This window comes from Leptopilina heterotoma, unplaced genomic scaffold, assembly GCF_015476425.1.
Source record: "Leptopilina heterotoma isolate Lh14 unplaced genomic scaffold, ASM1547642v1 Lhet_26, whole genome shotgun sequence".
Lineage (NCBI taxonomy): Eukaryota > Metazoa > Arthropoda > Insecta > Hymenoptera > Figitidae > Leptopilina > Leptopilina heterotoma.
The window spans coordinates 326757-350369 of NW_025110969.1; the positions used below are offsets into that span (position 1 = coordinate 326757).

At 21.3% G+C, this 23613-nt stretch overlaps 1 protein-coding gene across 3 annotated transcripts in view; it reads right to left on the bottom strand.

Annotated features, from left to right (window-relative positions):
* Positions 1–23613, bottom strand: part of LOC122503301 (protein sickie) — a 522267-nt gene that overhangs the window by 142773 nt on the left and 355881 nt on the right. For all 3 annotated transcript variants that reach the window (XM_043613785.1, XM_043613784.1, XM_043613786.1), the window contains 5 exons: positions 22763–22987; positions 19493–19910; positions 13868–14009; positions 8889–9127; positions 5168–5319 (listed from right to left, as the gene is read on the bottom strand). In XM_043613785.1, the coding sequence (XP_043469720.1) occupies positions 5168–5319; positions 8889–9127; positions 13868–14009; positions 19493–19910; positions 22763–22987 (1176 nt within the window). The remainder of the gene's footprint in view (positions 1–5167; positions 5320–8888; positions 9128–13867; positions 14010–19492; positions 19911–22762; positions 22988–23613) is intronic.

Here is a 23613-nt window from a genome sequence, read left to right on the forward strand (position 1 = left end):
GAAAAAAATAATTACGTTTCTCCTTGTAGTAGTCCAAAATGTTGCCGACAATTCCTTATAAAATTTCTCTTTCCAACACTTATTTTATTTTTCCTCTTCATCTGCAATATCTCTCCAAAAGGTCATTCATTTTATAAACAAATAATTCACACGCGAACAACTATTCAACTTTTCGCACCAAAATATAAAAATATTTAGTGACAATATACAAAAATATTTAGTGATAATAGAAAAATATTTATTGATAATATTTAAAAATGTTTAGTGACAATAAACAAAAATATTAAGTGACAATATACAAAAATATTTCGTGACAATATACAAAAATATTTAGCGATAATATTTAAAAATATTTAGTAAAACTACACAAATAGGAAAAATATATATATTCGAAAATATATATATATATAGCACAATTCACTGAAGTAGATCAGAGGAACTCTTTTGACAGTTTCACAACAATATCCAAAAGTGTGAAAATGTGTGTTTATTTTCGAAAGTAAAAAAAATCACTCACGATTTAAAATAAGGAAGTAATACGCAGGCGTGTTTCGAATATGAATTTCGCGGATTCGAATATTTCGCGGGCCGAAAAACGAGATTTTTGTTAGTGTTTTTTTTTCGCTCCCTGTCAAACTGAGCATTATACGCATGTACAGTATATGAAACGCGGATCACGTCTCGGCGCAGACTGCAGTGTTGACGATCGCTATAGTAATCCCCATCCGGACATCGTGTACAGTGGAAAAGATGTGGAAAAGAACGTCTATTGGTTGAAATGCTGGCCTGGGCACAATGACCCGCTATATAGAGGCGATTGGTGCGATGCTAAAGAGCGCTCAACGAGCGCCAACGAATCACCGGGATCGTGTATCTTCGACTGATCTTTTTAATGGCGCGGAATATTTAAATTTCACCGAAATAGATATCTTTACCACTTTACCCCACTGTTACGATTGCACCGAAAAAAAATATTCTTTATTTAAGAATATATACTAATAAAAGGTTCCCAGGATATTCTCCATTTAAATTAATTGGGAAATATTCTTACTATAAGAATATATTCTCATTGTAAGAATATTTTCACTTAATTTATTAATATAAATTAATTATATTAATTATATTATAAATTCCACCTTTTTTATAGTGTATATATTCTTAAATTAAGAATATTTTTTTTCAGTGCACCCACACAGGAAAAAAGAAGTGTTATTTTAACACTAAAAGTAGTGTTAAAACTACACGCAACATTTTTAACCGATACTGTATGATTTTAACACTACATTGGTGTTAAAATAACAATAGAGTGTGTTAAATTAACACTAGAGGGTGTTAAATTAACACTAGAGGGTGTTAAATTAATATCCATTTCAAATGGAGTTAAAATAACACCAAAATTGTGTTAAAACAACACCTACTCAAAACTACACGCAACACACTTAACATTTATTTTTTTCTGTGCATTTCGGAGTTAAAGCGAAGGGAGTTAAAATTTACACAGTAAAAATAAGAATCAACTCCAAAAGGGAGTTAATTTTAATAATTAACTCCCTTTTGGAGTTGTGACCGTCAATTCCCTATACATTTTTTACAGTGTACGAAAACTTTGTCTATTACAACGATCGGACAAAAAACGTAAATTTTTAAAATTAGAATCGCAAAATTTAAAGTCTTATTCCTACTTACTACCCCATTGTTACTAATTGCCCCATTTGCAGGCTTCACACTCAATAATTAATTTTAAAAAAGTAACAAAAAATAGTTTCAATACTGAGAAAAGTAGTAAAAAAAAGTAGAAATCGAAAATTAATTTTAACGAATTAATAAAACTATATGTTCTAGTCGATTCACAAAAATTTAATTCAATATTTCCCTAAGTCTTAAATTGTTCACAGGAATTAAGAAAATAAATTAATAATTTTTCAAAAGAAAATTTTAATGTTATTACAGTTTTACAACAATAATTAAAATTTTCAACGATTTCAATTTAATAATCATTTAAAATTTATTTATTTCTAAAAAAATCCTATTATTAGTGCATTTAATATTCAATTATTAAAAATGTCAACTGAAATTCAATTATTTAAATACAAAAATAAAAAATACAATATTGAATAATTGAATATTTCTCAGAATTTAATTCTAATAAAGAATTTATGAATTTTTTAAAAAATAATTGAATATCTGACAAGAATTTTAATATATCTATAAAAATAATTGAATTCCTGCGAAGAATTTTTTTTAAATAATTCAATTTTCCTGAAAAATTGTATTATTTAGGAAAAGAATTGAATAATTAAAAAAAATTAAAGAAAGAATTTATGAATTTTTTAAAAAATAATTGAATTTCTGTCAAGAATTTAATTATTTATGAATAATAATTGAATTCTAGTGAAAAAAAATTTATTATTTGGGAAAGTAATTGAATTCTTGCGAAGAAATGTATTTAATTTTTTTTTAAATAATTGAATTTTTGTGAAAAAATTTATTATTTAGGAAAAGAATTGAATAATTGTGAAGAATTAAAAGAAAGAATTCAAGAATTGTTCGATTTTTTTATAAAATAATTGAATTTCTGAAAAGAATTTTATTATTTATGAAAAATAATTGAATTCTCGGGAAAAAATCTATTATTTAAGAAAATAATTGAATTCTTGAGAAGAAATTTGATTTAATTCTTTTTTTTAAATAATTGAATTCTCATGAAAAATTATTTTATTTGGGAAAATAATTGAATAATTGTGAAGAATTGAAAAAAGAATTTATCAATTTTTTTAAAAAAATAATTGAATTTCTCACAAGAATTTCATTATTTATGAAAATAATTGAATTTCTAACAAGAATTTTATTAATTTTTTTTTAAATAATTGAATTTTTTTGGAAAATTTTATTATTTGGGAAAAGATTTGAATAATATTGTGAAGAAATAAGAAAGAATTCAAGAATTGATCAATTTTTTATAAAATAATTGAATTCTTCAGAAGAAATTTGATTTAATTCTTTTTTTTAAATAATTGAATTTTCATGAAAAATTATTTTATTTGGAAAAATAATTGAATAATTGTGAAGAATTGAAAAAAGAATTTATCAATTTCTTTAAAAATAATTGAATTTCTCACAAGAATTTCATTATTTATGAAAATAATTGAATTTGTACGAAGAATTTTATTATTTTTGAAAATAATTGAATTTCTAACAAGAATTTTATTAATTTTTTTTTAAATAATTGAATTTTTGTGAAAAATTTTATTATTTATGAAAAGACTTGAATAATTGTGAAGAATCAAAGAAATAATTTAAAAATTGATCAATTTTTTATAAAATAATTGAATTTCTGACAAGAATTTTATTATTTTTGAATATAATTGAATTTCTAACAAGAATTTTATTAATTTTTTTTTTAAATAATTGAATTTTTTTGAAAAGTTTTATTATTTGGGAAAAGATTTAAATAATTGTGAAAAATTAAAGAAAGAATTCAAGAATTGATCAATTTTTTATAATATAATTGAATTTCTGACAAGAATTTTATTATTTATGAATAATAATTGAATTCTTGTGAAAAAAATCTATTATTTGGAAAAATAATTAAATTCTTGCAAAGAATTTAATTTAATTTTTTTTAAATAATTCAATTTTCCTGAAAAATTGTATTATTTGGGAAAATAATTGAATAATTGTAAATAGAATTAAAGAAAGAATTTAGGAATTTTTTAAAAAATAATTGAATTTCTGACAAGAGTTTTAATATTTATGACAATAATTGCATTCTTACGAAGAATTTTTATCAAACTTTTTTTAAATAATTAATATTTTTCGAAAAACTTTACGAAATATTTTAAATAATTTAATTCCTGTGTAAATTTTATTACTTATAAAAAAATTGAATGTTTGCGAAGAATTTTATCAAAAATCTTTTATGGAATTTTATTAAAATTGTATATATAGATATTTAAAATCATTGATTTTCGAAAAGTTTTTGTTTGAGAATAATTGAATCGTTTTAAAGAATTTTATTACAATTTTTATAATTTTTCTTTATTTCAACTTTTGGCGAATTTGAACTTGAAGTGATGCAAATTTATTCCAAAAATAAAGAAAAAAGTAACTTTTTGTGTCATAAATCTAAAAACATTTCCAAATAATAGCAAATTATAATAAATAATTTAATTTATTAAAATTTACTAAACTAAAATAGTATTTTTAATAGATGAGTGCGAAGCCTGTAATTGACTATAATTTGCGAACAAAATATGTTCTAGATTTGGAAATAATTGCAATATTAGTAGATTAAGTAGATTTAGAAAATTTCAAGAACACTTTCAGAACGTATAAAATACACTATGAACTTGCTTTTTAAATAACAAAAATTTTCCAGTTTATACTAAATCCAAACTCTTATAAGAAAGTTTATATAGAGAAAAATGTCTGAAAACTTTCTAGAGGAAGTTTCAGAAGTTTAAAAAAAACCGAATAGAAATGTCTGTGGAAAGAAAACACCCGCTAATTAAAGAATCTGAATTTTGTAAATAAACAATATCCCAAAAGCGCAAAATTTTTTTTTTGGTAGGAATAGTAGAAAAAAAATCAGTTTATGCATGTAGAGACTGCAGAAACTCTCAATGTTTCCTGATCACACGCGACTCGATTACAATGTAAACTAGTTAACAATAGACAAACATGATACTCTTCCACTAAAAAAAAAAAAACAAAAAAAAAACAAAAATCACACAAATACAAGAAGCCAATTCTCAATACTTGGATTCGCCCACGTTGTGTCGCGTCTGCAGCTTATCATTTTTCATCGAATCGACCTTTTATGCCGGATGTATTGCAGACTATTGTAAATCGTTTAACCCAGCACCCCCTCCTCCACCATCTCAATGACTTTTCAAACTCATGCGTGAAACGCTCAATTTTTTTTCTGCCTCAATTGAGTTTAAACACAAAACTCAACCAAATTGATTTATCGCTACAAATTTCAAATAATGAAATACAGAATCTTGAATTTTATTTTTTTTTGTCTGTTTGTGATTTCACAATTATAAAATTTCACTATTTTGCAAAAACCGGTATTTCAAATACTCGACGAAGTTCTGTTTGAAGAGTTTATAGTATAGTAAAAATAAAAGAGGAAAAAAAAAATTTGCTGCAAGTAGGTACTCACGTTCGTTGAGAGTTGGCTTGTCAGCGAATGAACTTTTTCCTGGGCATCCAGCAATTCACGGCGTAGTTTTCTCAATTCGTGTGCTTGTTTTTCCTCAGCTGAACTGTAGAGGCTGCTTGCTGTTGATACAAGCGAAACTGAAGATCCATGAACTGTAATAAAGAAGAAGTAATTAATAATAATAATAAAATAATTTTGTCTCAATTTTATTTTTGTTTTATTATATTACCAGATCACTCGGAATAACGCGACTATAACGAGACTAGTTTAGTAGTTTTTGACACTTTTTTTACCATATAGAAATATTTATCTAATATTTTAATAAACAAGTTACTAATTACATTTATTTTAGTTACAAAAAAGCACTAATGGAACTATTTCTTAAACCGAACTATTAAATATCAATTTATTTACTGGAAACATTAATAATTCCAAGGCACTAAAAATTTGTAGAACGTAAAATTATCGGAAATTAAAAATTAAAATTAATTTATATTAGTTATTAAACTCTTTAGATTCAATTAATTTATTTTAATTTATTATAATTTCTATTGGTAATCAATAATTAGAGAATTACGAATATTGACGAATATTTTGAGATTCAATAGGGAGATGCAACTTATCCACCTGAGAACGCCAAGGTCACCGCTAGATGACAGTTCGATTGATAAAATCAAATTCCACGCCACCTAGTGACGACCTTGACGTTCTCAAGTGGAGAAATTAATTTCCTCTACTTTAAATTCGCAAATAATTTTAACAAAAAAATTATTCTTATCAAAGATTTAAAAAAAATTCTTATAAACAATTCAAAACAATTCAAAATTAATTCATTAATTTGCTCTACTTTAAATTCGCTAATAATTTTAACAAAAAAATTATTATCAAAGATTTAAATAAAATTCTTATAAACAATTCAAAAAATTTCAAAATAAAATTCTTTCAAAGTTCAAAAGATTCAATTATTTTCAAAAATATTTCAAATATCAATTATTTTCAATATCTACAATTTTTATAAAAAAATTTCCCAAAAGAATTCAATTATTTAAAAAAAATTCATAAAATTTTTATAAATAATTCAAAAAATTTTAACATAAAATTTTTTTAAACTTCAAAAGATTCAATTATTTTCAAAAATATTTCAAATATCAATTATTTTCAACATCTACAATTTTTATAAAAAAATTTCCCAAAAGAATTCAATTATTTAAAAAAAATTCATAAAATTTTTATAAATAATTCAAAAAATTTCAAAATAAAATTCTTTCAAAATTCAAAAAATTTAATTATTTTCAAAAATATTTCAAATATCAATTATTTTAAATATCTACAATTTTAAAAAAAAAATTTTCAAAAGAATTCAATTATAAAATTTTTTGCAATTATTCAATTATTTTCATAAATATTAAAATTCGCTAATAATTGGAATAAAAAAATTATTATCAAAAATTTAAATAAAATTCTTATAAAAAATTTCAAAATAAAATTCTCTCAAAGTCCAAAAATGTCAACAAATTTCAAAAATTGTGTTTCAAAGTTCAAAAGATTCCATTATTTTCAAAAATATTTGAAATATCAATTATTTCCAATATCTAAAATTTTTATAAAAAATTTCCCAAAATAATTCAATTATCTAAAAGAAGTTCATAAAATTCTTTGCAATTATTCAAATATTTTCATAAATATTAAAATTCTTAAAGGAATTCAATTTTTTAAAACACCATTTTAGTAAAATTTTTTTAAAAAATCAATTATTTAAAAAAGGTATTTTTTTATAAAACTCTTGGAAAATTTCAATTATTTTCAAAAATTATAAAATTTTTCTCAGTAATTTAATTATTTCGATAAATAATAAAATTCTTTTCAGGAATTCTATTATTTTCAAAAATTTTAATTAAATTCGTTGTGAAAATTCAATTATTTTCAAGAATTTTTAATAAAATTCTTCGTAGAAATTAATTGAATTTCAAAAATTTGTTGAAATTTAATTATTTTCAATTAATTAAATAAAAATAAAATTTTTGCAGGAATTCAGTTCTGTAGAAAGCCATTTTCATAAGAATTTTCGATAAAAATAAATTATTTCAAATTTTAAAAAGAGTTTTTATAAAATTCTTTGCAATACTTTGTAGTAATTCTATTATTTTTTTATTCTATTATTATTATTTTTTAATTCAATTATTTAAAAAAAATTTAATAAAATTCTTTGGAAAAATTCAATTGTTTTCAATATACAATTCGAATAAAATGTGACAAACTCTTAAGAATACAATTGTTTTCTGTACAATTTTAATTGAATTCCTCGAACGAATTTGAATTTTCTTCGAAACAACTGAATTTGAATTTTTACAAATTTGAATTTTTTTTTAATATTCCAATCTATTATTTTCATAAATAATAAACTTTTCACAGGAATTCCATTCGATTTCAACTATTTTAAATTAATTCTTCGAAAAATGCAATTATTTTTGAAAATTTTATAAAAATTGTACAAAAAATCCAATTATTTTAAAAAATTTTGATAAAGTTCTTAAAAGAATTCAATTTTAAGAAATATTTAATGATTAATTTAATTACTAATCCTTGTATTTAATTAATAAAATTCTCGTAGAACTTTCTAATAAAATTAAGAATTGATTTAAAATTGAATTTTATATCTTAAAATTTTAGATAAAAATTGAATATTCAAGGTATTATAGAGAGAATTTTTAGAAATTTAATTAAATTTCAAAAGATTTTTTTATTAAAATATTGGAAAATTTAAATTGTTATAAAACTGTAATAATATTTAAATTTTTATATTGATATAACATTTTAAAATTTTTGATTAATTTTATTTCAAAATTTCAACAACAAAAAATATTTTCATTCCTATGGAAAATAAATTGGTATTTAAATATTTATTTAAAAAAAAATTATTCTATTTTTGAATGTAATTAAATTTTGGAAATTATGAAAAAATTAATTCTTCAAATTTAATTTTTCTATTGCTACTTTTTTACTATACTTTTTTTCAGTCTTGAAGCTACTTTTCACTTCTTTTTGAAAATTAATTATTCAGTGCGAAGCCTTGAATATAAAAATGTGAGAATAATTTTTATTTTTACATTATTCTGAAACTAAACGAAAATAATAATTCTCTTTATATAAATGCAAAAAAAAATTAAAAATCGGGTTACATTCGAATTTTGAACAGATTCGACTGTACACTAATGAATATTATTTGTTTCTCTATTTTCTATTTTTTCTTCATAATTTTAATTATTGTTGTAACTTGTAACAATTTTCAAACGATTCAAATGCACCGAAAAAAATATTATTGTTATTGTTCCTCTTATTTTTATTTTCCTTTTATTTAATTCAAATAAACGATTAATTGACTATTATCAATTAAATATTTACTTGAATCAAATAATATTTATTGGAGTCAATTAAATGGTATTTGAACCAATAATTTCAGTATTTGAAGCAAATATGAACTAAACCATTTAATTGACTCGAATAAATATTATTTGATTTAATTTAATATTTAATTGATAATAGTCAATTAATCGGTTATTTGAATCAAATAAATTTTTTTTTCAAAATGATTAAAAATTCATATTCAATGCAAATAGTAAAAAAAAGGGGAAAAATATGAACGTTTGGAGTTTTAGAAAAATATTGTTTAAATAGCTACAAGGAGAGAATAAATTTGTAGGTACAAAAAAAGTTGAATTACTTTCGTCATCCTTGTGAACGTGTTGATAGAGATTTGGTGGTTGTCGGGAAGCATGAGCCGGTGTGGGGGATGTTGGCTGTGACCAGTGTTGACCTGGACACCCAGCAGTGCCAACGGGAACGCTGTAATAAGGTTCAACACTGACACCCATTCCAATGCCCACTTCCTCACCCACTGACGATGATGTGCCACTTCCTCGAGCCAACATTGAAGGATACATTTTCTCGCTCTTTGTCGATCTGTCAAACAAAACATTTTCGTATCTTACAAAATTTATTGACTCACTCACTTTACAAACTAAATAAAAAAAAAAAAAAAAAAAAAAAAAAAAGAACTAAAACTAAAAAGGAAACTTTCAAAAAGGTCCAATTTTTTATTTATTAACCAAAACAAAAAATAACTAAAACTAAAAAAAGAATTTTCAAGGAGAAAATTTTGTTTCATGAAGAAACAAAATTAGACAAAATAATAATTTTTTTTTGGTAAATATTTTTTTACACTTTTCAAGAAATTGCTAAAAGTAAATAGAAAGTAATAAATTTGTCGGAAAATAATGAAACAAAATATAAATAATAAAAAAAATTAATTAAATTAATAAATTTCGGTATTTTCATTTATTAATAAATAAATTACATTAAATTAATTAATTATATTAAAAAGAGAATAGAAAGAAAAGGCAAAAAAATAAAGAAGGATTAAAAAGAGTATTTTAAAGCAAAGAAATAAATCAATTTGGAAAAATAATAAAAAAAGGTAATATTTTCAACGATTATTTCAAACTGATAGAATGACATTCTCTAAAATGATATTAAAAAATTTTAAATTGATTGCAATTGGCAGTGCAGCAAGAATTTAATAAACATTCTTTAGAACTTAAAAATTTTTCATTATCGAACAAAACGGTTCGTTAAAAGAATTCCTATTCAGGTTGCATACACTGGCAACAAGCCATTGCAACTTTTTTTTTTTTTTTTCAAATGTTCATCCATTTTTATTGACTCGTCTAACGAAATGAATGGTCCTTTGCCAATGAAATGGATAAATACGATTTCAATGGGAACGTGTTGCTTCAATCCTTCACTACTTTTTTTCAATTTTATTAAAAACTTTTTACTATTTTTCAAACTCGTATTATATAATCATTCATTTATCATTTCTATAACTTAAAAATAATTCAAAATTGCAAATAATAATTAATTTAAGTTTAATAGGACTCGGATTGATTTTAAGAAGCAAAAAAGCATAGTTTTCGTCGAATCAAACTATCAAAGTAGAAAAAAGTCTAAAAATGTAATTTATTTTACCTATTCAGAGTTGTGAATTTTTTTCTGATTTTTAGTTGCATTCTTTCTTATAAGGTAAAAAGAATCAAAGATAATGTTTCAATATTTTTATAGAAAACCAAAAATTATAATTTTTGTTGCATTTTTAATAGAAAATTAATGTTTTTTTATTGTGTTAAAAATTTCATAAAATTCCGTAACTTCTTTGATTTTTTTTATATGTTGCAATTTTATTATTGTCAAAATTCATAAAATTTATTTTAATAAAAAATTTCACAAAATAATTCAATTATTTAAAAACAATTTTTTTTTAAATTCTTTGCAAACATTAAATTATTCTCCCAAATAAAAAAATTTTTACAGGAATTCAATTATTTAAAACATCATTTTCATAAAAAATTTATGAAAATATCAATTATTTAAAAAGATTTTCATAAAATTCTTCTCAGGAGTTCAATATTCTTTTGATAAATAATAAACTTCTTCTCAACAATTCAATTATTCATATAAATTGTAAAATTCTTCACAGGAATTCAATTATTTTTATAAATAGTCAAAATTTTACAGGAATACTTTTTATTTTTAAAAATTTTAATAAAATTTGTTGCAAAAATTCAATTATTCTTATAAGTAATAAAACTTATCTCGCAGGATTTCAATTATTTTTAATACAATAATTAATTTAATTCTTTAAAACACTATTTTCATAAAAATTTTTCCAAAAAATCAATTATTTAAAAAGATTTTTATAAAATTCTTCACAGAAATTCAATTATTTAAAAAAAATTTTTTAATAAAATTCTTGCAAAAATTTAATTATTCAATTCATTATTTATTATTGTATTTAAATAATTGAATTGTCGTAGAACTTTCTAATAAGAATTGATTAAAAATTGGATTTTAGTTAAAGTTTTATATAATAATTAAATTTTTATAAGATTCAGAATTTAAAATCATTGAGAATCTGAATTTTTCATACATTTTATTAATAATTCAGTAGAACTGTAATTTATTTAGAAAATTTTAATTTCAATTCTGTTGATATTAGTTGAATTTTTTAATATATATTTAATTTTATTTTAAAAATTTTAACGCTCCAGAAATGCAATTATTTTCAGGAATTTTAATAAAATGCTTTGCAAAATTCAATATTATTTTCATAAATAACCAAAATTCATCACAAGAATTCAATTATTTTCTAAAATCATTTAAAAATTCTTGACAAAAATTCAATTATTTTCAAAAAATTTTTCTCAATTCAATGATTAAGTATATTCAAAATAATTGAATTCATCAGAAGAATTTTATTATTTTTTTAAAAATAATTGAATTCTTTCAATTTTGCTATGAATATAAACAAATATAAAAATTGCATTGAAAGTAATTTAATTTTCATATAGAATTTTTGAAAAATATTTTGAGAATAATTCAATTATTTTCAGAGAATTTTAATTTAATTTTATTATTTATAAGAATAATTGAATTTGTTTCGAAGGATTTATTAAGATTTTAGAAAATAATTGAATTAATTCGAAATGTATTAAAAATTTCTTTTTAAATTGAGATCTTCCGATGAATTCAATTGAAATTGTTTTTGAAAATAATTGAATTCCAGAAAAGAATTTTACTATTTATAAAAATAATTGAATTCTTGCAAAGAATTTTACTATTTATAAAAAAAATTGAATTCTTGCGAAGAATTTTACTATTTATAAAAAAAATTGAATTCTTGCGAAGAATTTTACTATTTATAAAAATAATTGAATTGTTTCGAAGGATTTATTAAAATTTTAGAAAATAATTTAATTCTTTAGAAAAATTTTATAACGAATTAAGAAAAAAATTAAATTCTTTCGTGAAATTTTATTGAAAACAATATTGAATTTTTTTAAATTTTATTAAAATTTTGTTAAAAATAATTGAATTTTTGAAGAAAATTACTATTTATAAAAATAATTGAATTCTTGACAAGAATTTTATTATTTAAAAAAAAATTAAAATAATTCTTGCGATGAATTTACTAAAATTTTAGAAAATAATTGAATTGTTTCGTGAAATTTTATTGAAAATCATTGAAATTTTGAAAAGAAAAATATTCAATTATTAAAAAAATAATTGAATTTTTTTAAAAGAATTTTTCAAAATATTAGAAAAGAATTGAATTCTTTAGTGAAAGTTTATTAAAATTTTGTTAAAAATAATTGAATTATTGAAAAAAATTACTATTTATAAAAGTAATTGAATTCTTGACAAGAATTTTATTATTTGTAAAAAATAATTTGAATTCTTGACAAGAATTTTATTATTTATAAAAAATAATTTAATTCTTGCGATAAATTTACTAAAATTTTAGAAAATAATTGAATTGTTTCGTGAAATTTTATTGAAAATCATTGAAATTTTGAAAAGAAAAATATTCAATAATTAAAAAAATAATTGAATTTTTTGTAAAGAATTTTTCAAAATATTAGAAAAGAATTGAATTCTTTAGTAAAATTTTATTAAAATTTCGTTAAAAATAATTGAATTATTGAAAAAATTACTATTTATAAAATTATTTGAATTCTTGACAAGAATTTTATTATTTATAAAAAATAATTGAATTCTTGCGATGAATTTACTAAAATTGAAGAAAATAATTAAATTCTTTCATGAAATTGGATTAAAATTTTGTTTAAAATAATTGAATTTTTACAAAAAATTTTACAATTTTCAAAAATATAATTGGACTCTTTCGAAGAATGTTATTATTTAAATATAAAAATAATTTAACTCTTGCGAAGAATTAGATTAAAGTTTTTGAAAATATAAACAATAATAATTAATTTATTTTTTATAATTATAAATTTTAATATAAATTTATAATTTTTTAAATTTTGATTATGAAATTATTTAAAAATTTATATTTGAAAATAAAAAATTTTGTTATTTGCATAACAATAATAAAGTGAATATCACGTTTCGCGCGCGTAACATTTGCTATAGTTTATTAGTAAATCTTTTGAGAAAAAAATTGAAATATTAAAATTGAGAGAGAAAATTTTTTAATGTCAATTTTTACTAATTCTAGTAAATTAGTAATACTAATTTTTCCCGTTTTGCAGAAATTCAGATTTGAAAATTTGAACGCATATTCAGAAATGCAGAATCCAAAACTATCTGCATTTTCAAATTTCAACTTGAATTCAATTAAAAAGTTTGATATCTCTCTGCTGAAATAGTTAGTAGTTTAAAGTAAAGCACTTTGTACGCTCCATATTCCATTAGCAAATGAACACAATTTTTAATCTACTTTCTATCAAAAGCTTTTGTTTCTTGTTTCCATTCATGAGTGATGCGATATCAAATATCGACTTATCACAGTGCAGTCAAGAGACTCTTGCTCTACTTCGTGCCTCAATTCGTTCCAACAAGTCCATTGGACAATAAATAATATTAACTTGAAATTTTCAAGTGAATATGGATCAAGTTTAGTGCAGAATGTTTCCGGAGAGTCAAAGTGTGTTTCATAATTGATTCATCCGGAAGAGATACTACTCCCAACTAACTACATGGGATAATTACAGTTGCTGACTTGTCGAGTGTCTAACAAGTTTGAATTACATTAATGTGCTGATGCTTTCAATTCATATTTACAGACTGTACGTATATGCATGCTGGGGAATTTTCAGAAAAGTTAGAAGCGCGCTAACTCACCTGATGGAATTACTTCTATTGAGTCGTGGCGGAGCTGGAGAACCCGTTGAATCTCTTTGGTGCATCAAAAGTCGGGCGTGTGTTAAACTTGCTCTGTGAGATCCTAATGATTCAACACTGTCAGCTTCGCAGAGTCCCATTCCTAAAAGAAATTTACAGAAAAATCATTTTTATATTCAAAGTGCACTGCGAAAACAATAATTATAATATTTGAATCAAATAATAAATCAAATCTTTGTTATACAGTCAATACAGTTACCAAAAATTAAATTCTTCTTTATATCGATTATTTTTTTCAATTTTCGAAAAAGTTCTTTGACAATTTTCAAATTCATTTCTTTACAATATTCAATTTTACGAAATTTCAATTATTCGTAAATTCTTTAATTAAATAAATATTAGAAAATAGAAACTAAAAATAATATTTAAAAAAATCAATTAAACTTTTTCAAAAAAATTAATTACAACAATTATTTTTTAAAATTCACGCTCTATTGCATTTAATATTCAATTATTATTATCTAAAATTTAAACTGAAATTCATTTTTATGAAATAAGAATCAATTTTTATTAGAAAATTCTACTAGAATTCAATTATTTAAATACAAATTTAAATGTAAAGATGCAAATAAATTATTTATTGAATAATTGAATGATTCTTAAAATTCAATTCCCATAAAGAATTTTATTAACAAATTTTTAAATAATTGAATTCTATCAACGAATTTTAATGAAATTTTTAAGAATAATTACATTTTTCGACAAAATTCGATTAAAATTGTATTAAAAATAAATAAAATAATTGAAATTCTGCATTGAATTTAATTATTTATGAAAATAATTGAATTCTTGCGAAGAATTTTATTAAAATTTTCAAAAATAATTAAATTCTTGTAAAAAAATTAACAGGAATTTAAATTATTTAAAAAAATTTTAATAAAATTCTTGGTATAAATTAAAAATAACAAAATTCTTAGCAGATCTTCAATTACATTCAGAAATTTTAATAAAATTTTTCTCAAGAATTTAAATATTTTCGTAAATTAATAAAAATCTTTGCAGAGATTCAATTATTTTCAAAAGTCTTAATAAAATTCTTCGCAAGAATTCAATTATTTTCAAAAATATCAGAATTTCAGCTGAAATTCAAACATTTAAAAAAGTTTTGATAAAACTTTTTTTTGGTAGAAATTCAATTATTTTTAAGACAATTTTAAAAAAATGTCTCGATAAAATTCAATTATTTTTAAAATTTTAATGAAATTTCCGAAAGAATTCAATATTATTATAATCTAAGATTTTAACTGAAATCTATTTTTAAATCAATGTTTACGAGAAAATTCTATAAGAATTAAATTATTTAAATAGAAAAATAAATAATATATTGAATAATTGAATGTTTCTTGGAATTTAATTCCCATTAAAAATTTTATCAACAAATTTTTAATTAATTAAATTCTTTGGACGAATTTTAATAAAATTTTTAAGAATTTTTTCGCGGAATTCGATTAAAATTCTATTGAAAATAATTGAATTCCTAAAACGAATTTTATTATTTACGAAAATAATTGAATCCCCGTAAAAATTTTATTATTTATGAAAATAGTTGAATGATTGCGAAGGAATTTATAAAAAAATTTGTTATTAATTAAATTCTTGTGAAATTTTTATTATTTTTTGAAAATAATTAAAAGTTTTTGTAGAATTTTATTAAATTTTTTTTTTAAATAATTACATTCTTTTGGTAAATTTTATGAAAATAGTAGATATTGAACAATATATAATTTTTGCAAAGAATATTATTACTTTTAAAATAATTGAAATTTTGCAATGGATTTTAATAAAATTTTTGAAAGTAATTGAATTTTGTCGTAGAATTTTGCTATTTATTTATAAAGATAATTGAAATGTTGACAATGTTTTTTAGATTTTTTGAAAATAATTGAATTTCTGAGAAGAATTTTAATATTTAAAATAAAAAAAAATTTTGAACATAATTGGATTTTTGCGAAAAATTTTATTACGATGATTACGATGATATTTTTTCACAACTTTAAATTTGTACCCATTTTACTTCGAAAATCATTTATTTTCATTATCTACTATTTTAATAAAAAATGTCCCAAAAGAATTCAATTAATTAAAACAAATTTTATGAAATACTTTGAAAACATTGAATTATTCTGACAAATAAGAAAACTTTTACTGGAATTCAATTATTTAAAACACCATTTTTATAAAATTTTGTGAAAAAATCAAATATTTAAAAAGATTTTTATAAAATTCTTAGCAAGAATTCAATTATTTTTATAAATGATAAAATTTTTCTTAGGATTTTATTTAATATCAAAAATTTGTCAAAATTCAATTATTTTCAATACCAACTAATTTAATAAAATTTCCTAAACGAATTCAATTATTTTCAAAAATTTTCTTCAAATTCAATGATTTTCAATATCTACTATTTTAATCAAAATTCCCAAAATAATTTCAATTATATTTAAAAACATTTTTGATAAAATTCTACGTAAACGTTTAATTATTATCATAAATAATAAAAATTCCACAAGAATTCAATTATTTTCAAAGTTTCTAAAAAAATTTTTGTCAATAATTCAATTATTTTCATAAATAATAAAACTCATCGCAGAATTTTAATTATTTTTAATACAATTTGAATTTAAATTCCCAAAAAATGTAATTATTTGAGAAAATTGTATAAAAATTCGTCGAAAGAATTCAATTATTTTCATAAATAACAATATTCATCACAAGAATTCAATTATTTCTTAAATTATTATTCTTCACAGAAATTTAATTATTTTCAAAAGTTTTAGTAAAAGTCGTAAAATTTCAATTATTTACAAAAAATTTTCTCAATTCAATGATTATTATCTATTATTTTAATAAAATTTCGATAAAATTCTACGCAAACATTCAATTATTTTCACAAATAAAAGAAATTTCACAGGAATTCAGTTATTTAAGAAAGAATTGGCATAAATTTTTTTTTAAAATAATAAATTATTTACAAAATCTTTATAAAATTCTCTGCAATAATTCAATTATTTTCATAAATGTTGGAATTTTTTGTAGATTCAATTATTTTCTTAAATTATAAAGTTTTTGTAGCCTATTCAATTGTTTTCATAATAGATTAAACTCATCGCAAGATTTGAATTATTTTTAATACAATTTTAAATGAATTTCTCGAAAAATGCAATTATTCTTAAAATTTGATTAAAATTCGTCAAAAGAATACAATTATTATTAAAAATTTTGATGAAATTCTTCGTAACAATTCAATTATTTAAAAAAAAAATTTCATAGAAAAAATTTCGTAATTTATTACTTTTTAAAGTTAGAAAATTCTTAGGAAAAATTAAATTATTTTTGATAATTTTATAGAAATTTTTCAAAAGAATCCAATTATTTAAAAATATTTTGATAAAGTTATTATAAGAATTAAATTTTAAGAAATATTCAATTAGGTTGAATAAATTATTTACTTTTGTATTTAAATAATTGAATTCTCGTAAAACTTTGTAATAAGAAATTAAGAATTGATTTAAAATTGAATTTTAGATAACTAGCTCCTCCGACGGCCGCAAGCGGCCGTCTACGGTGCTAGTTTTTATATGTCCATTGTCCAAGTCCATTATTTCATTAATAGTAATATTCAAATTTTTTCAGTTAATAATTTGCTTATTTATATTTGAAATGTTGACGTTTTCTTTGACAATGCAAAATAAGATTTATTATAAGTACTTTCTCTTAAAAAAAATAAAATTTATATATTCGCGCTCTTTTTAAATAACATACGACTGCAGCGCCACCTTCACATGTACAAACAATTTTAAAAACACCCTTCTATTAAGATTTTACATTCTCATTGCCCATTCTTTACACTTTTCGATACATTCGACCTTTCCACTCCATGTCTTTTTTAAAAAAGGATAATTGAATATTAGAAGCGTTTTAGGTTGAATTTTTAGAAATAATTAAATTTCAAAAAGGCTTTACATTAAAATCAGTTAAAATATTTTTTAAAATAATAAAATAGTATACGATACAAATAACGAAATTAGAAGATTAGAACTAAATTAAAAACTATATAAGATAGAATTAGAAACGAAGCAATCTTTAAGAACGTAGAAATTTTTTCAACTATTTATAGTACAAAATTCCACACTGAGAAAGAAAACAATATATTTGAATCAAACATAATAATAAGTTTGATTCAATAAAAATTAGTTTTAATTCAATTAAAAAATATGTTTAATTAAAACATACAATTTTTTTTGTTGGATACATATTAAAAAAAATATAAATAAAAAAAAAAAAAAAAAAAAAAATTTCTTTCAGTGCAGTCGAGAAATTAAAATCGATTTCTATAAATGTAATTTTTACAATTTTCAGGCCTTCTTTACTATTTTCGAATAATGCGACTTTTATCGACTTATTGAAATTATTTTCCAAAGAAAAGATTTTACCAAATTTTAATTTTTTGAACATTTTTTAATTGTGTGTAGTTTCAAAGATATTGTCTTTCAAAAATTATTTTAGAAATATTTTTCAAAAATTAATTTTAAAAATTGAAGGGCTACATAAAATAAGGGGGCGAACGTGAGGCTTGGAAGGGATACTACCAGTCGGGTAGCAGTGACAAGCCTTGAGCCGCTCGCTGCTACCTGACTAATATTATCCCTTTCAACCGCGAGTTCGTCCTCTTATTTTATGTAGCCCTTCAATTGCTTTATTAAAATTTTTGAAAATATTCTACCTTAATATTAAAAAAATAGACAGTTTCAATTATAAAAAATTGAGTTTTTGTATTAAATTCTCGAAGAACTTTCTTAAAATTATTAAAAATTAATATAGATAATAATAATTGATTTAGAGATGAACTTTAGTTGAAAATTTTAGAAAATTACAACTATATAACCCTTCCAAAATTTAATGATAATTTTGGAATGGTTGTATAGTCGTAATTTTTAAAAATTTAAAGTTGAAGAAGTTGGAATTTTTAAAATTTTATTTCTCGTGAAAAATAGAAATAAGAAGTAGGAATTTAAATATTTATTTAGAAAGATTCTTCGAGTTTAGAAATCAGTGAAGAATCAAGGAAATAGAAAATAAAATTTTTTGTGACAACACTAAATTAAATGAATGACTTTTTCAACTTTTTTTCTATTTCTAGACTAAAGCGACTTTTTTGGTTCGTTAAAGTCGATCAGAGACCTGAATTTTAAATTTTTTATAGAAACGAATTTTGCTCGAATTTATTAACTATACAAATTGTGTAATGAAAATAATCGCCTATCGTAATTTTCGAACAAATCCAATTTGTTCAAGTTGTCAACACTTGCATCGAAGCGAAATATACATGTATTTGCCGAGAAGCTCGCCAACCCCCTATAAACAGATCAATCACGCACGCGAAGACCTTGAAGGTTGAAATTGAAAATCGAAAGTGACGTAAGTAATTCTAGTCTGTAGTCTGTAGTCTGCCGTCCAAGTCTAACAATCTAAAGGAAAACTTGAGAATCTCCACTTTGAAACCGTAACCTCTAATTTGCGTCACGTCATCACAAAAGTAAAGTCTGACGACCTTTCTTTTCTTACCTTGAGATCGACCACTCGGCGTGTAGGTGTTGCTGTGCCTCATCCAGGAAGTGGCGTAGGGACTGCTGGGACTTCCATAGTAGCCTTGGAGATCGGGCGCCGCGTAAGTGCTGCACGTGTCGCTGAGACTGCCGTCCGATGGCTTCAGGACACGCGGCGAGAACGACGACGAAGTGGGACCACCGCCGCTGCCGCGCTCCCGATGATGGGCCGCCGCGAAGAAGGCCGTGAATTCTGGACTTCCAGGTTTCGGAAGACTTTGCGAGCCCAGCATTAGACGATCGCGAACCGATTGCGACAGTTGACTGGCACTTGCTCCAGTCAGACTGTAACTCTTGTAATGATGACCTTGATTTGAACTCGAGGAATTCGCCTGTAATTCGGTTGTGCAGGTTTGCGTGCCACCGGATACTTTGACCTGAAAGCAATTTTTAACGTTAGTGTTTATTCATTTAGGGAAATGTGGAGTTAAATATAAAAATAGAAATGCCTATTACTCAAAAATAATCAGATTTAAACCTAATCAATTTTTTTGTGTCAATTGCCACAAAAAATTGATTTTGCTTTTTTCTAAATTTTCCCCACCGAATTTTGACATTTTCCCCCTGATCACTACAAAAAAAAAACAAAGAGGAGTTCAAATGGATTTTAGTAAAAACTTTCAAAAAAAAAAAAAAAATCAATTATTTAGGAAAAAATTTTATACAATTCTTTGCGAACATTCAATTAATTTTCAAAAATAATAAAATTTTCACAAGAATTCAATTCTTTAAAAAGATTTTTATAAAATTCTTTGTAAGAATTCAATTATTTTTACAAATTATAAAATTCTTCGAAGTAATTTAATTATATTTATATTTTATAAATATAATTCTTCTCAGGAATTCCATTCTTTTAGAAAGTTTTAATACAATTCGTAGCAACTATTCAATTATTTTCATAAATAATAAAATTCATCGCAGGATTTTAATTATTTTTAATACAATTTTAAAGGAATTGTTCAAAACATGTAATTATTCTTAAAAATCTAATTTCAATTCCTCGAAAAATCAATTTTTTAAAAAATGTTTTTCTAAAATTCTTTAAAAGAATTCAATTATTAACAAAAATATTAGAATTTTTCACAGTAATTCAATTATTTTCAATTATTTTAGTACAATTATTGTTCGAAATAATTCAATTATTTTAAATAGAATGTTAATTAAATTTTTATAAAATAATTCAATTATTCTTTAAGATAATAATAAAAATTCTTTCCGAAAATTCAATTATTATTTACATTAATAATTCTTCAACAAAATTTAATTAAATGTCAATAAATAACAAAATTATTCACGAAAATTCAATTCTTTTGAGGGAATTTATTAAAATTCTTTGCAAAATTCAATTATTTTAATTAATAACAATATTCATCGCAAGAATTCAATTATTTTTTAAAGTAATTAATTTTTTCTTGGGAATTCATTAATTTTGTAAATAATAATGTTCATCTCAAAATTTGAATTATTTTTATTACAATTTGAGAGGAATTAGTCCAAAAATGTAATTATTGTTAAAAATTTAATTTCAGTTCCTCAAAAAACTTAATTATTTAAAAAGATGATGTTTTAAAATTCTTTGGAAGAATTCAATTATTTTCAAAAATATTAGAATTTTTCACAGGAATTCAATTATTTGAAAACATTTCTATAAAATTCGTCGCAATAATTCAATTATTTTCATAAATAATAAAAATTCTTCTCAGGAATTCAATTCTTTTAGAAAATTTTAATACAATTCTTTGCAACTATTCAATTGTTTTCATAAATAATTAAATTCATCGCCGGATTTCAATTATTTTTAATATAATTTTAAAGGAATTGCTCAACAAATGTAATTATTCTTAGAATATTTTATTTCAATTTCTCTAAAAAATCAATTATTTAAAAAAATGTTTTTTTTAAATTCTTTGGAAGAATTCAATTATTTACAAAAATATTAGAATTTTTCACAGGGATTCAATTATTTAAAAAGATTTCTTTTCTAATTCTTCGTAAGAATTCAATAATAATTTATACAAATTATAAAATTCTTCTCATGAATTCAATTATATTTAGAAATCTAATTCTTCTCAGAAATTCAATTATTTTTAAAAATTTTAATAAAATTCGTTACAAAAATTTAATCATTTTTCATAATTAATAAAACTCATCGCAGGCATTCTATTATTTTTAATACAATTTTAAATTAATTTCTGGAAAAATGTAATTATTCTTAAAACTTTCATTAAAATTTTTCAACAGAATTTAATTATCTATTTTAAAAAGTTTTGATAAATATAAATTTTATTAATTATGAATTGAATCATTATTTTCAAAACATTTTTAATTAAATTTCTTGAAAGAATTTAAATATTTTCAAAAATTTTGATGAAATTCTTCGAAATATAATATTCAATTATTTTCAAAAAAATTGTAATTAAATTCTTCGGAGAAATTTATCTAATTTCAACGATTTAATTATTTTTAATTATCTACTATTTAAATAAAATTTCCCAAAAGAATTCAGTTATTAAAAAAAAAAATAAAAATTTCATAAAATTTGTCGCAATAATCATTTTTATGAGTTATAAAATTCTTTGGAAAAATTCAATTTTTCTTGAAAATTTTATTAAAATTGTTCGAAAGAATCCAAATATTTGAAAAAAATTTTTAATTAAATTCTTATAATAATTCAATTTCAAGAAATATTCAATTATTTAATTAATTATTTATTTCTGTGTTTAAGTAATTGAATTCTCGTAGAAATTTTTATTAAGAATTGATTTAGAATTAAATTTCAGTTGAAATTTTAAATAATAATTGAATATTCAAAGCGTTAATTGGATTTTATGTCAATAAATCAAATTACGTTCAATTATAAAAAAAAGATAATTTTCAGAAGCAAAATTTTTTATTTAAAGTCCTAAAGGTGAAAATTTTTACAAATTGCATTTAAAATAATTTAATTTCGAAACTAATTACCTAAAATTTTTATTTATTAGTTACTTGTAAAAAAATTGAAATTAAAAAATTTTAAATCTGAAGTCTCGAAAAATTGCATTCAAAATTCTGAATATTATAGATTTTTAAAAATTTTGCGCTCTATTTTCGTATCTTTAATAAAAATTATCAATTCAATTTTACAAAATTTCTAATAATTTAATGATTCTTTAATAACATTTTTGTGAAAATTTAATTAATGTTAATAGAAGTTTAGGGAATTTTAATTATTTAACAAATGTTCGATTACCTTTGTCCTTGGTACTGCGCTGACTTGTGCGGTGCGTGTCGCGTCTTTTGAACCATTTTGAACTCCATTTGGACTCGGACTCGTACCAGCGCTGTGTCTTTTAACGTAACCAAAACTTTGCGGCACTCCTCTTACTTTACTACTTCCGGTTGAAGTTCCCGATGACACTTTTTGAGGTTTTTCTCCATTCGCGTATTCGGCCATTGTCTGCTTGCGATGTTTTTCCTAAAATTAAACATTCAACTTAAAATTCGAAATTAAATTAAAAATAAAAAAAAAAAATTTGGTACCTAAAAAAATTGTAATTTTTCAGTTACGACTTTAACCTTAAGAAAAAATAAAGAAATGAAAAAGAATGCAGATAAAGAAGAGTATAAATAAAAAGAAGAGAATAAGGATAAGGAAAATAATGAAGAAAAGGGAAATAATAATCAATAAAAAAATTAAGAAAATGAAATGAACAAAGAAAAAGGTAATAATAAACAATAAAAAAATAAAGAAAAATAAAGAAACGGAAAATAAGAAAGAAAAGGAAAATAATGAAGAAAAGTGTAATAATAATTAATAAAAAAATAAAGAAAAGGAAAAGAATAAAGAAAAGGGAAATTATAAACAATAAAAAATAAAGAAAAAGAAAATAATAAAGAAAAGAAAAATAAGGAAGAAAAGGGAAAGAATAAAGAAAAGGGAAATTATAAAGAATAAAAAAATAAAGAAAAAAAATAACAAAGAAAAGGGAAATAATAATTAATAAAAAAATAAAGAAAAGGAAAAGAATAAAGAAAAAGAAAATAAGAAAGAAAAGGGAAATTATAAACAATAAAAAAATAGAGAAAAAGAAAATAATAAAG